This window comes from Dermacentor andersoni, chromosome 11, assembly GCF_023375885.2.
Source record: "Dermacentor andersoni chromosome 11, qqDerAnde1_hic_scaffold, whole genome shotgun sequence".
Taxonomy (NCBI): Eukaryota; Metazoa; Arthropoda; class Arachnida; order Ixodida; family Ixodidae; genus Dermacentor; species Dermacentor andersoni.
In genome coordinates this window covers 97,949,130-97,961,151 of record NC_092824.1, presented here as the reverse complement: position 1 = coordinate 97,961,151, position 12,022 = coordinate 97,949,130, and the positions used below count along the sequence as shown (strand labels likewise).

Here is a 12,022-nt window from a genome sequence, read left to right as displayed (position 1 = left end):
CGGAGGATGCATCCGCATCGCGTTCTTTCTTCCTGCATACGGGAAACTGTTTACCGTCTGGCCTTCGGCCAATGACAGTTAATTTTTGTTTATTGGTACCTCAAAGAACCCCTCCTCTCGAATTTCGAAGTATTACGGAAGGGGTATTTCTGCTGAATGATTCCTTCCGTATAAGAAAGAGTGGTAGGACGAGAGCGCAGTAGAAAGTCGAGTGGAATGTCGTTGCAATCGTTCGTCGTCTGTACGAAGGATAGAAGGTTACCCGCGGCTGTTGTGGTTCAGTGGCTATACGGCGTCCTGTCGCCAGGTCGTGGGTTCGATTCCCGATAGCGGCAGCCGCGTTCCGATGAGGGCAGAGTGCAAAAAACGATAGTGTACTTAGATTCGGGTTAGGGGACCAAAATTCATCCGGAGTCCCCACTACACCGTCTCTCATAGGACCAGTGTTGCTATGGAAACTGAAAGGTTATGTTACGAAACAATCAAGCAATGAAAATGGCACGTGATGTGAGTGTGCCTGGGTAAACAGCTCTGGAGTGGCTTCTTGCGACAGGAACTGGCGATGAGCTGGGGTAATGACTGGACGGCCAAGCTATGAATGATACTTTTTTTGTGAAATAGGCAGCGACATGTTTCACGCTCGGATTTCAGGCTCGTAATGTCAGCACTTGATTTAAGATCCAGCATTATATTTATTTATTTATTTATTTATTTATTTATTTATTTATTTATTTATTTATTCATTTATTTATTTATTTATTTATTTATTTATTTTATTTCATAATAATTCAGGCCAGGAGTTGGCCCGAGCAGAAGTGGTTACATCACGTAATCTGGTACGCTAGACTTCGGCGGAAAGGAGGGTGTTATTCGGGTCCCTCAAGAAGACAGGAGTTCCTCACAGCTCTCTTCAAGACATTGTTTTCCCGCGCGGGAACCGGTTGTGCAGGAAGGAGGTCTCTCGCCTTCTTTTAAATTACCTGCAGGACACAGATTTGGCCTCCACATGGTGAACTGAGGAGTGACCATTTATAATTGTGAGGTCTGTGTCTGATTATGTGATTTATTTATTTTAAGTGTCGCTACGGTGGAGCAATTGCCGGAAGCAACTGCAAGGCTAATCCCACCAGTAGCCTACAACAACTCAACTCAACTCAACTCAACTTCGGCGAAAAGTTCCAAGTAAATAAACATTGATGCGAGATGCCGAGTAGATTCAAGAGCTTCTGACCGGCTAGAAAGATGATGTTCCGAAACGGCGCATGGCTAATTCATTTCGGTACGCATCAGAGTTAAGACGCAACAGGTTGCGGTGCACAACGGGTGTTACTGCGCAAGTAGATTAGAACGCAGTTGGCTTCGTTTGTTATGCAAACAGCGTATACGACGTGCAGCTCAGATAATGTGATGGAGTTTACCTATAAGGTACACGCATGCAGCGGCGACGAAATGTTGTCCACGTAGCCAAAGTGCATTTGCTAAAAGTTGTATCCGAGGTGTAAAGGAATGCGAGGAATGCAAAAGCATATGCAAGTAAACTAGGTTGGTCTTGAACAACGGCCATGTTGAGTGAAAAGATTGACTGACGAAGAAACAGTGACACTTAAGGCAACATGCGGCATGCTGTTATGTTGTTGTTTTTTCTCTCTCTCTCTCTGCGTCCGCGTACCAATTTGAGCTAAACATTTCCGTCGTTGAAAAGAAAAGTCTGTTCGCAAAAAAAAAGAACAAGAAAAAAAAAACTCGTATGTCTTACAAACTTGCGATTTCGTGCACACATTGGGTGAATGCTTGACCGATGATTTTCTGGTTAACATCCCTGCCTTCTCCCTTTCTTTCCTCCTCCTCCATGACTTATGGTACGATCTAACGCTCTAACCATTCGGCCACGATCGCGCTTTCTGTTTTCTTTCTTTATCGCCACGATCGCTCGCACGCTTCTCTCGTGCCAAACTCGCCCTTTCTTTGAAACGTCTGGCGCGTGCCTCACGCGACACTTTTTCCCATTCTTCACTCCTGACAGCTAATGCTGCCAGGAGTGCTGACAGGAATGCTGACAGCTAATGCTGTCATTTTTCCGTCAAGAAGTTACCTACAAAGTGGGTGAAGCCCACTTATAATACTACCACACACACACACACACACACACACACACACACACACACACACACACACACACACACACACACACACACACACACACACACACACACACACACACACACACACACACACACACACACACACACACACACACACACACACACACGCGCGCGCGCACGCGCACGCGCACGCGCACACGCACGCGCACGCGCACACGCACACACGCACGCACACACAAAAAAACAGCGTCTACCACAAGGAACAGACCGTCTGTTCCTTGCTCACAACTTGACGGCGGCATAATTTGACGCGCGAACGGCGACAGTCGTGGGGACCCACGATGTCTGCTACGGCGAGGGATTATTACATTCAGGGTGGAGCTCTCCTTGCGCCTGTCATTTCTATGTCTGGGGAAATTCCTGAGGAGTTGTCATTGCCTCCGAAACCACCCCACTCAGCATTGTTTTCGGCGTGTCGGCGCTGCGAAGTCTGATGCCAGCGGTGACGTCAGCGTGTTAACAAAGGGCGTATGCACAGGTGCGCTGCAGGCTCAAGGCCTGCAAATGATATCCAGAAGTTAAGATAAGAAAATTACACGAAGTTGTTCCGAGAAGATCGCCGTCAAAAACTTGGAGGAGATAATAAATTTTTAAGAAAATTCTACCGGCAACGAAGATGCACGAAGTTCGGTGACCTGGCGACGCCTTAATTTTGGCGTCAACGATAATAGTGGCACCAGTGTGAGGAAGCTGGGCAACTTGCTATAGCTAGACTAGGCTAAAACGCTGTATACTATAAAGGGAAAACACGGGAAAGGCGGGAGGTGGTCGCCTTGAAAAAAAAAGACATGTCCACTCGCCGAAACGTTGGCTCCCGCTTTTACCTTGTTCCCGTTTTGCTCGTTGTATTTCTATACAGCCTCTTATACAACTCGATTGATGCAATGTAAACTGATGGGGGCTCTTTTAGCGGTACATTTGGTGTCCGGCGTGCGATGACTCCCCGCAAGATCTCTTGGATACGTAAAAGAAAACCTTCGTTTATTGCTGCAAGTGCGAATCAAACTGGCGTCGCAGTGACCACGTGTATTCCAAAGCCCGACACCAACTATGTAAATACTGATGTGGTTGACGGCGCTCACAATTGTTGGGTAGGCTTGTTTCTTTTTTTATTATTATTTAAAGGGACACTAAAGCGAAACAATAAATCAGTTTGGACTAATAAAGCATTCTTTGAGAACCCTGCAGGCAGTCATTTCAAATAATGGTTTGTTTATTTGATGAGAAAATGAAGGTCGAAGTATCAGTATTCGAATTTCGCGCCGAAACCCCGACGCCGGTACGTCAGTGTGACGTCAGGGATTCCAAAGTACGTTTTCGCAATTGGGCCGCGTTGGCTGAGTAAAACTTCCCGAAATTTGCCATGTTGTATATTTGGTTCCTGTAGAACACAGCACAGTTAATCTGTACCGCGATATAATTACGTAGGCCCGAGAAGATGCCATAAAAATCCGCCACGTCACAGCGACCAGATGCGGGAACGTCAACAAAGTGTCGCCACCCGTCTTTCGTTCTTGCGGTTTTTCTCGTTTACCAAGCGTCTTATCGTGGTAAGAGCGGTGTTTTCGGTGTCGTAGAAAGGTAATTGACTGTTGCAGAAGAAATCGTTTTTCTCTTTAGTGTCCCTTTAAGGCTTTCCTTTTTACAGAGACGGCGCTGCGTTAGAGTTTCAATATTTTACAAATAGTACGTCCTCTACGTGTCCTCTCTAAGCATTCTCCTTTTTAGGATATTGTGTGTGACCTAATGTTCAAAATGTATTATTGTAAATCATTTCATGTGACAAATTTATCGCCGCCCCCCCCCCCCTCCCTGTCCCCTCTCTCTCCCCCGCTCATCTAGCCTTTAGGGGTCTTTGTGAATAAATAACTACAACTAACTCGCAAATATGTACAGAGGGCGCCACATTACATGTAAAACTACGTAAAACTAATGTGCCTGCAAGCCTGCACAGTAGCTCTACCTAAAACGTGCATCCACCTTACCCCTTAAGTTTCGTAAGCATTCCCTGCTGCGATATTTGAAAGCTACTGGATTGAGTCAGCGTCTGTCATCCGGAATGAGTGACCGAACGATATCCCCAGTAGACTTTCTCTTCGTCTTTTAATCTTGCCGTCCCCTTTTCCCTTTTCCCAGTGTAGGGTAGCCAGCCGGGCTCAGTCCTGGTTAACCTTCCTACCTTTCCTTTATAATTTGCTCTCTCTCTCTCTCCCTCCTATATAGGAGAGAGATGAATAGGAAAGGCAGGGAGGTTAACTAGATATCAGTCTCCGCTTTGCTACCCTACACTGGGGAAGCAAGTTCGGTTTCCCTGCGAGACCGTTTTCTATCTATCTCTTTATTTTTTTCACACAAGAAGAGGTGTGTCCCTATGATCGCTTCGCGAGCCACCTTTTCCCTCTGCACGGCCACTCATCCCGTACTCTCTTGTCTTTCGCAGCGCCGGGCGGCAGCTGTCCCAACGGCCGACTGACGTTCGAGCTGGTCACCGGCTACGTGTACAGCGCTCCGTCGGACACGATCGAGCTGAAGCCCGGCACTCTGCAGCTGACCGACTGCCTGGAGCACTGCCGCCGCAACGCGTCGTGCCAGTCGGTGAACTTCGAGACCGGCCTGTGCGTCCTCTTCACCTCGAGCGCCACCGAGCGGCCGGCGTCGCTGGCGGTCTCGCAGTTTCCCGTGTTCACGCTCTACGCGCAAAAGATATGCCTCTTCGGTGAGAACTGTCGCAGCGGGGATATCGAAAGCATTTCCTGTTGCTCCTACACTGCTACTGTACTGCTGTTACTGCAGGTTCCATATCAAACAATAGTAGCCTTAGTGGTGTAGTAATAGTGTCAGCAGTAGCAGTGTCAGTGTGTAGATGCAGTAGTAGTAGTAGTAGTAGTAGTAGTAGTAGTAGTAGTAGTAGTAGTAGTAGTAGTATACTCTTTCAGTAGTAGTTGTTACTACACGTCCCAAGGTCTAGTAACGTAATAGAATTAACAACAGCAATTTTAAAATTACGATGATGGACGTCTGAAAGGGTCAACAGCGCACACATACTGGGACAGAGTGGGGAACAACAGGACACGCGCGAGGACTGCATAAAAATAGCCATGCCCGCTATTCTCATAGCATGTAGTAATCGTAGTGGTAGCCTCGTAAGTAGTACGTAACATGGAGTTCGGCTGCTCCTAATAGCAGTGTGAGTAGAGGTGTTGTAGCAGCCCTCTCTGTTATTTGTCGTTGTCCCAGTCGTTATCGTTAATAGCGATTATCCATTTCGCCCTCACTTGCCTCCACTGATTTAAGGTTCCAGCGCACTGAAAGCTTCTCACTGCGCTCGCTTGCGCCCCTTGACAGAATCGTGCGTGTTTTGCTTGCCCACACCTGTAACATATCTGTAAGTAACAACACCCCGGTCTGAACAGTCGTTCCAGAAATTCCTAACTTCATAATCGTCCGAAAAACGAAACAACTGCGGTTTCACAAATGACATTTATCTTGGCCGCAAATTACCCAGCGTTCTGAAGTAATAAGTCTGAAGTGACGGTTGCAGTCTCGGCTACCGATAGAGCACGAGAAGCCGAAATGCGTCCTGTACCGCCAGAGAACGCTGCGGATAAAATGAGTTCACGTCAACGTTAACGAATCTAAAGTAACGTCACGTCACGTCTTTCATAGAAAGCGGTCCTTTAGCTGCCACCACCACCTTAGGGACTTCGAGAAATAAGCTACCCTCAGCTCACTGGCTACTCAGCACTCCTGAATAATAGTATGTTTAGCGCAACAGCTTCTGTCTCGGCTGCCCAGCAAGCGTAGACCGGCGTACGTTTATTAAATTCGCTCGCGGCAAGTTAGCGCTACAGGAGCTACCTATCTTCTTTCACAGAATGTGAGCCCGTGGCCACCCGCTGTGTTTGAATACCCCAAATTTTCATCCCGCGCTCCCGTAGCGTGTATAGAAAAGTTAGCCAACCGTGGCACGCTAACCTCGCAAGAGCATGGACTCTTTCACCACCGGCGGTAGATGCTCCGTCCTATGGGATCTTTTCACATGCGGAGGCTTTCGTCATCGTTTCGCCTGAAGGCACACGGAAGAAAAGAGGCCGTTCATCGCCTCCCTTATTACAGAGGTGAATTGCTTTTGTAGAGTACTTCGGCAGGCTTTTATATCAAAGGAGCCACACTAGCCCCTCCTTCCCACTCTTTATTTCCAGCCGGTGAAAGAGCTCCGGTTGTTAAAGGAAGTGAGGTGTTGGTGGTCCTTCAATGGAGGCGGGTACGAAATTTGTATGAGTCTGCTGGACTGGAAAGGCGGGTTAGTGGATCGTCTCGAAACTGTTACGGGGCAGTTTTCCGTGGTGCTCTGCGCATGGCGTAACTCAGGGAAGGGGGTAGGGACCCCGGATAGGTGCCCTCCCCCCTACTCCCTGCAAGTTCTGTATCAGTATCCGATCCCCCCCCCCCCCCCCCCCGTATGAAATAGCGCAGAAAGGTACCCTAAATTCATAATGGTGTAAGTTAATGCCTCAAAAGGTGCTGAATCGTATCTTAAGATGCAGAATTATATTATCGACTCACATTGGTGTAGGTGTACACTACCACAGGTATAGAATCATAGGTTGAATAAGTGTAAAATTGTGCGAAATACCAATGATGCGCCTAATAGCGTAGAACTGCACCCGCTTCATTAGTATCCTACTCTTAAAGGTGTGGAATAATACCAACTGTCCCTGTTATACCCAGTGGAACATAGGTGTGCTAACAACCTCCAAAGGTGAAGGATCGTGCCTTGCTTGATGTATACTGGAGTATAGGTTTTCCCCGTTAAGCGCGTTGTGCCCTGCCTCATGGCTGCACGCTTTTGTTTTTCCGCAGGGAAACGTCGCTGCAGTCGGGACTGGGCCTTCGAGCGCGTCACGGGCTACGCGCTGCGAGACTTGGCGAGAAAACGCCTGCACGCGGTGGCCCGCGAGGAGTGCATGGACATGTGCCTGGACGAGACCGAGTTCCAGTGCCGCTCGGCCAACTTCGACCCGTCGACTGGCGAATGCGCCATCAGCGACATGGACCGGCATTCGGTGGTCGGGGACCGCTACTTCGTGCCCTCTGGCGAGACCAACGAGTACCTGGAGAGCAACTGCGTCGACGGTGAGTCGCCATCTCCGCTGTTTTCTGGTTTACATGCGAAGCGCAAGTGAAAGTGCGGTATAGACTCATGCTCTCTCTCTCTCTCTCTCTCTCTCTCTCTCTCTCTCTCTCTCTCTCTCTCCATGCCCCTCCTCACATGTAGGGTAGCAAACAGGACTCAGTCTGGTTAACCTCCCTGCCTTTGCTCTCTCTCTCTCTCTCTCTCTCCATGCCCCTCCTCACATGTAGGGTAGCAAACAGGACTCAGTCTGGTTAGCCTCCCTGCCTTTGCTCTCTCTCTCTCCCTCTCTCTGTCTCTCTCTACACGCGAAGTGGGGGCTGCCTTGATGCGCGCCCACACTCCGAATAACTATTCACGCCCCTCGGGGCTTATGTTGCCCCCAAACTGTAATCGACATTGCGTGAACTTACCTCATTGAACAATCTGCGTTCACTACATTCCTGTCAGAAACGCTATCTCAGGCTTGTAAGCGCGTGTAGTTCGTAACCCGGAGTCACCGGGTGCGCAGATTTAAACAGACGAAAAGGGCGCAAGATAGACGGAGAGAGAAGAAAGGGGAAAGGCAAGGAGGTTAACCAGAGGAGAAGATCCGGTTTGCTACCTTACGCTTGGGCGAGAGGGAGCTAAGGTGACAGGAAAGTAGAGACAGAGAAAGAAAGAGAGCACAGATACATAATCGCAGTCGGTCACTGTCACCACATAGAATTACCGCACGCCGCAGTAGTACTTGTAGAACTTTAAACGTCAGTTCAGGCTGCAGCCGCTCGTCCAAGTCTGTTGTCTTTAAAAACTGCAACAGAGCCCTAGTCGCCCTCCGCTGCGATGACTTCTCATGTCGGCATTCTGAAATGGTTTCCTTTGTTAAAGGTCTTTGGTCCAAGCGCGCTATCGCGAGTGCGAGCGATCCTCTCTGACATCACACGAAGCGTCGTCGGACCGTCCGATTCGGAAAGCAGAAAGCTTCGTAAAGGCCGCCCCTAGCCATATTCGACAAAGCAGGATAGCTTCAGCTGTAATGCGAAGGCAGAGAGAAGAGTCTAGGTGGTGCAGCCGGTTGCCTTGAAAACTTCGTGTGCTCCACATGGAGAAAGTGATAACCTGGGTGAGCATCCGAAGTTTTCTAGCGGCATCTGTACTTGATAGTGGCATCGGCTCCTCTTCGTCGCCTTGAAGAGCCGATCGAGCAGTGTTATCGGCGTGCTCCTTACCTATGACTCCGCAATGACTTGGAAGCCACTGATATGTCACGTGGTGTCCTTTCCCAGTCAAGGTGTGTATTAGTTCTCCAATCTCGAATACCAGTTGTTCGTGTGATCCGCGCCACAGGGACGACAGTAAAGACTGCAGTGCTGCCTTCTAGTCCGTGAATATTGACCATCTTCGAAGTTGTCCTTGGCTGACGAGACGAAGTGCAGCGCGAAGAGCTGCAAGTTCCGTAGCCGTCGATGTCGTTGGGTGGCACGCCTTGAAACTGGTGGCGGTAGGTAACGATTATTCTGGCGGGACAAGCATACGCCACAAAGGGTGCAATTTGTTGTTTTTGTTTATATTGTTGGCTATGGGAATCCTGTGTTCTCAAAGAACGCAAATATTATTTTAATAGTGTATTGGCGAGCTGGACGTCGTTAGTTGTACGGATAAGAAACGGCTCAGAATGTGAGATACGTACGGACTGTTTCCTGTCGGGTCGTTCTTTCACATGGAATCGCGTCTCTTCCATCCTAAGGAGCATGGGAGCAAAGTATCGCGACTGCGCTAAGTAAGCGACTGGAGCGTTGGCGAATCCAGTAGAGGGTAGCACGTGATTAGATATAATGATAAGATAAATACATTGTCAGACAGAGGGTGATGTCTGCAGACGTGCACCTGCAGCTGGAGATCTCTGGGAAGGGTCTTCGACCTGTACCGGACGTAAACACTATGATAATGGCATTGTTACCCGTACTCGCAACAAAGTTGGCGGTAGTGGCGGTAGTGCAAGACACGACCGGGGTTGTCGACGCCTCGTTTCTGATTCAACTGTAATCACCGACCAGCAACAAGACAAAACGTGTAATCTCCCTGGGATAAATGAAATCTGAGACACACACCTAGAGTTCATGTTTATTTCCGGAGCAGGCGCCTGGTCGGTGGATACATGGGGCGCGGTGAAACTTTCACTTTCCCGAGATCGTACGGATCCTGCAAATACGTTGGCATAGACAGTCATTCCGAAGACAGAGGAAACGGCGGTGGGCAACAACCAGCTAAACAGCCCCCGGGGCTTCCGACTTAGGTGCCACGATCTATTCACGTCCTATTGACTCTAACTAGTTCTTGCTATGAGAACCTGTTGCGTCTTTGTATCCCAATGCTGCGAAGGCGATGTAAGCGCGAGATTATTTGCATTCCCACAGCGCAAGGGAGTGGGCCAAGGAACCCGTCACATCGCACGTACTGTTTCGCGTGTTTGTCATTTCCTTCAGCTCTGTTGTTTCTTTGTTTGTTTGTTAACTCGGATCACGCTTCTTCGTACAGATTTCGATGACGAGCCACACTCTTCATTGTTATAGACCGGCTATATTCTATTCGTATTGAACGGTATCCTTATACGATCTGCGAAACGCCGCGGCCTTTTTCTTTTTTTTTTTTCACTTACTAGAACGCGTACCCCGAGTTCGACGTGCCTGTTAATTAAGTTAGGCATTCCCCACACGATGCGAATGACAGAGCAGGTGGTTCATTTTTACCCCCCACCCCCTTCTCCCCCCCCGGATGTTGGTCCCTGCCGCGGCATGCTCGCAGCCATAGGCACGCGAAATCGAACATCTCCGTTCAGTGACTCCATCTGCGGTTCGTTCCACTCCGACCGGAAGGAGACAGAAAAAAAAGTGTCCCCCGCGTTCGGCGACATTTTCAAGTTGAGGCATGCGAACCGTCGGAAACGAAGAGATTGCAGGCGGGATTCTGGCGATCTGGAAAGGCAATCTCGCGCGGTATTTGTCTACTCGCTTATTTTCGGGCTATATATTTATTGAGTTCCTGTCCTTACATTCGCTTACTTTTATTCTCCATTTTCTTGACCTATCGCATTTTACTCCGTCCTTTCTGCATTCCTCCTTTCGTGTTCTTTCTTCGTTCGCTCTTCCAATATTTCATGTTTGCCATTTCTGCGTCATTTTGTTCGTTTTTCCCGTTAATTAAGTACATTTGATTACTGCCGAATCCATTAGGCTTTTCTTTCCTTCCCGTTTTATTTATTTCCTTATTACTACTGTCTTCCTGTACTTATTTCTTTAGTTCTTCTTTCTTTATTTTATTCCTCCTTTCGGCATTTCTTGCTTAATTCCTTCTCAGAAGAGAGTAATATGAGCATCCTCCTTGAAACCCGAGTTGCACACTGCACCGGTGACGATTGCTAATGTCATCAGCTGTGAATCAAGGAAGGAAGGAAAAAGTGGAGAAGGAAAGGAAGGGAGGTTAACCAGTTTAGCTTAACCGGTTTTCTACCCTACACATGGGAGCGGGAGTGGGAGATGAAAGATGGGGAGGAGCTGTGAATCAAGGTGGTACTTAATCACCGAGCATGTGGGAACTATTGAACTTTACTCTGTGTAGTTTGCAATATAGCATTCCGTCTGTCTCCATTTTGCGATGTTAATTAGGCCTGCGTCAGGAGGCCCGGGGTGCGCTCGAAAAGCACAAGCCTCATGACCCACTACAAACGGGCCCAACTGGGCTAGTACAGAGTAGGGTATAACCCCGGGTCGACGCTTGGCCAGCGTCACGACGCGTTAAACCGTCGTTTGCCGGCACTTTATTAATGTTATCCCTATCCTATCCTAGGCCTGCGACGACACCAATGATGATACTGATCACTGGTGGCATCCCATTTGACTTGAGGTCATGACACGTAGTCACCTAACCGGCATGTGCTAATTATGGTTTACTATATACGTATTGTAATCTATCTAGCATTCCGCCTATCTCTACTGTGCCTTGTAACAAGTTTGTGCGCTACACCAACGATGACGGCGAGGATGACCGTGATTGTTGATGATGGTGGTTCTTTTTGACGGCCTTAATTACATCCTTCTTGGAACGGGGCGGCGACATATGGTCACCCAGTCTGCTTGAACTATAATCAGGTTTTACTACATCTATCCTCCATCCCTCATTGACCTTCTCTTTCTTCGTTACAACCTCTATCTCTATATTACTGAGTAGCGTACGCCTGTGGCGACCCCAGTTTCATGTCTCGCACCAATGGATGGATGGATGTTCTGAGCGTCCCCTTTAGAACGGGGCGGTGGGCCGCGCCACCAAGCTTTTGCCATTATACTGTCCAATGTCCTACCTAGGTTAAAGAAGAAAAAAGAAAAAAGAAGAGCACTATGAACTCACACAACCGAATTTCTTTTAATCGCCTATTGCAAACTTTGCTTTTGTACGTCTCCTTTTTTTTTTTTTTTTGTCGTTTCCCTACTTTTCTTCCACCAGCCTTCCAATCGCCTCTTACTAATCCCTATTGCCGGACATGTTTGCTTTTCCACTACTCTCGCTGAACCCAAGGGCTTCAAGGAAGCCAGTGGTGTCTAAATCGACTGCTGGGCAGACGTCTTCACACTCTAACAAAACATGCTCTGTCGTTTCCCTAGCTTTACCGCAGCAAGCACATGCTTCTTCTTCCTTCTTATATCTCGCTTTATAGGTGCGTGTTCTAAGGCATCCTGATGTCGCTTCG

At 48.3% G+C, this 12,022-nt stretch overlaps 1 protein-coding gene across 2 annotated transcripts in view; it reads left to right on the top strand.

The window, feature by feature from the left end:
• LOC126538976 (uncharacterized) overlaps window positions 1–12,022 on the top strand; it is a 121,948-nt gene that overhangs the window by 22,027 nt on the left and 87,899 nt on the right. For both annotated transcript variants that reach the window (XM_050185662.3, XM_055075200.2), the window contains exons 2-3: window positions 4,603–4,878; window positions 7,026–7,298. In XM_050185662.3, coding sequence (XP_050041619.2) covers window positions 4,603–4,878; window positions 7,026–7,298 — 549 coding nt within the window. The remainder of the gene's footprint in view (window positions 1–4,602; window positions 4,879–7,025; window positions 7,299–12,022) is intronic.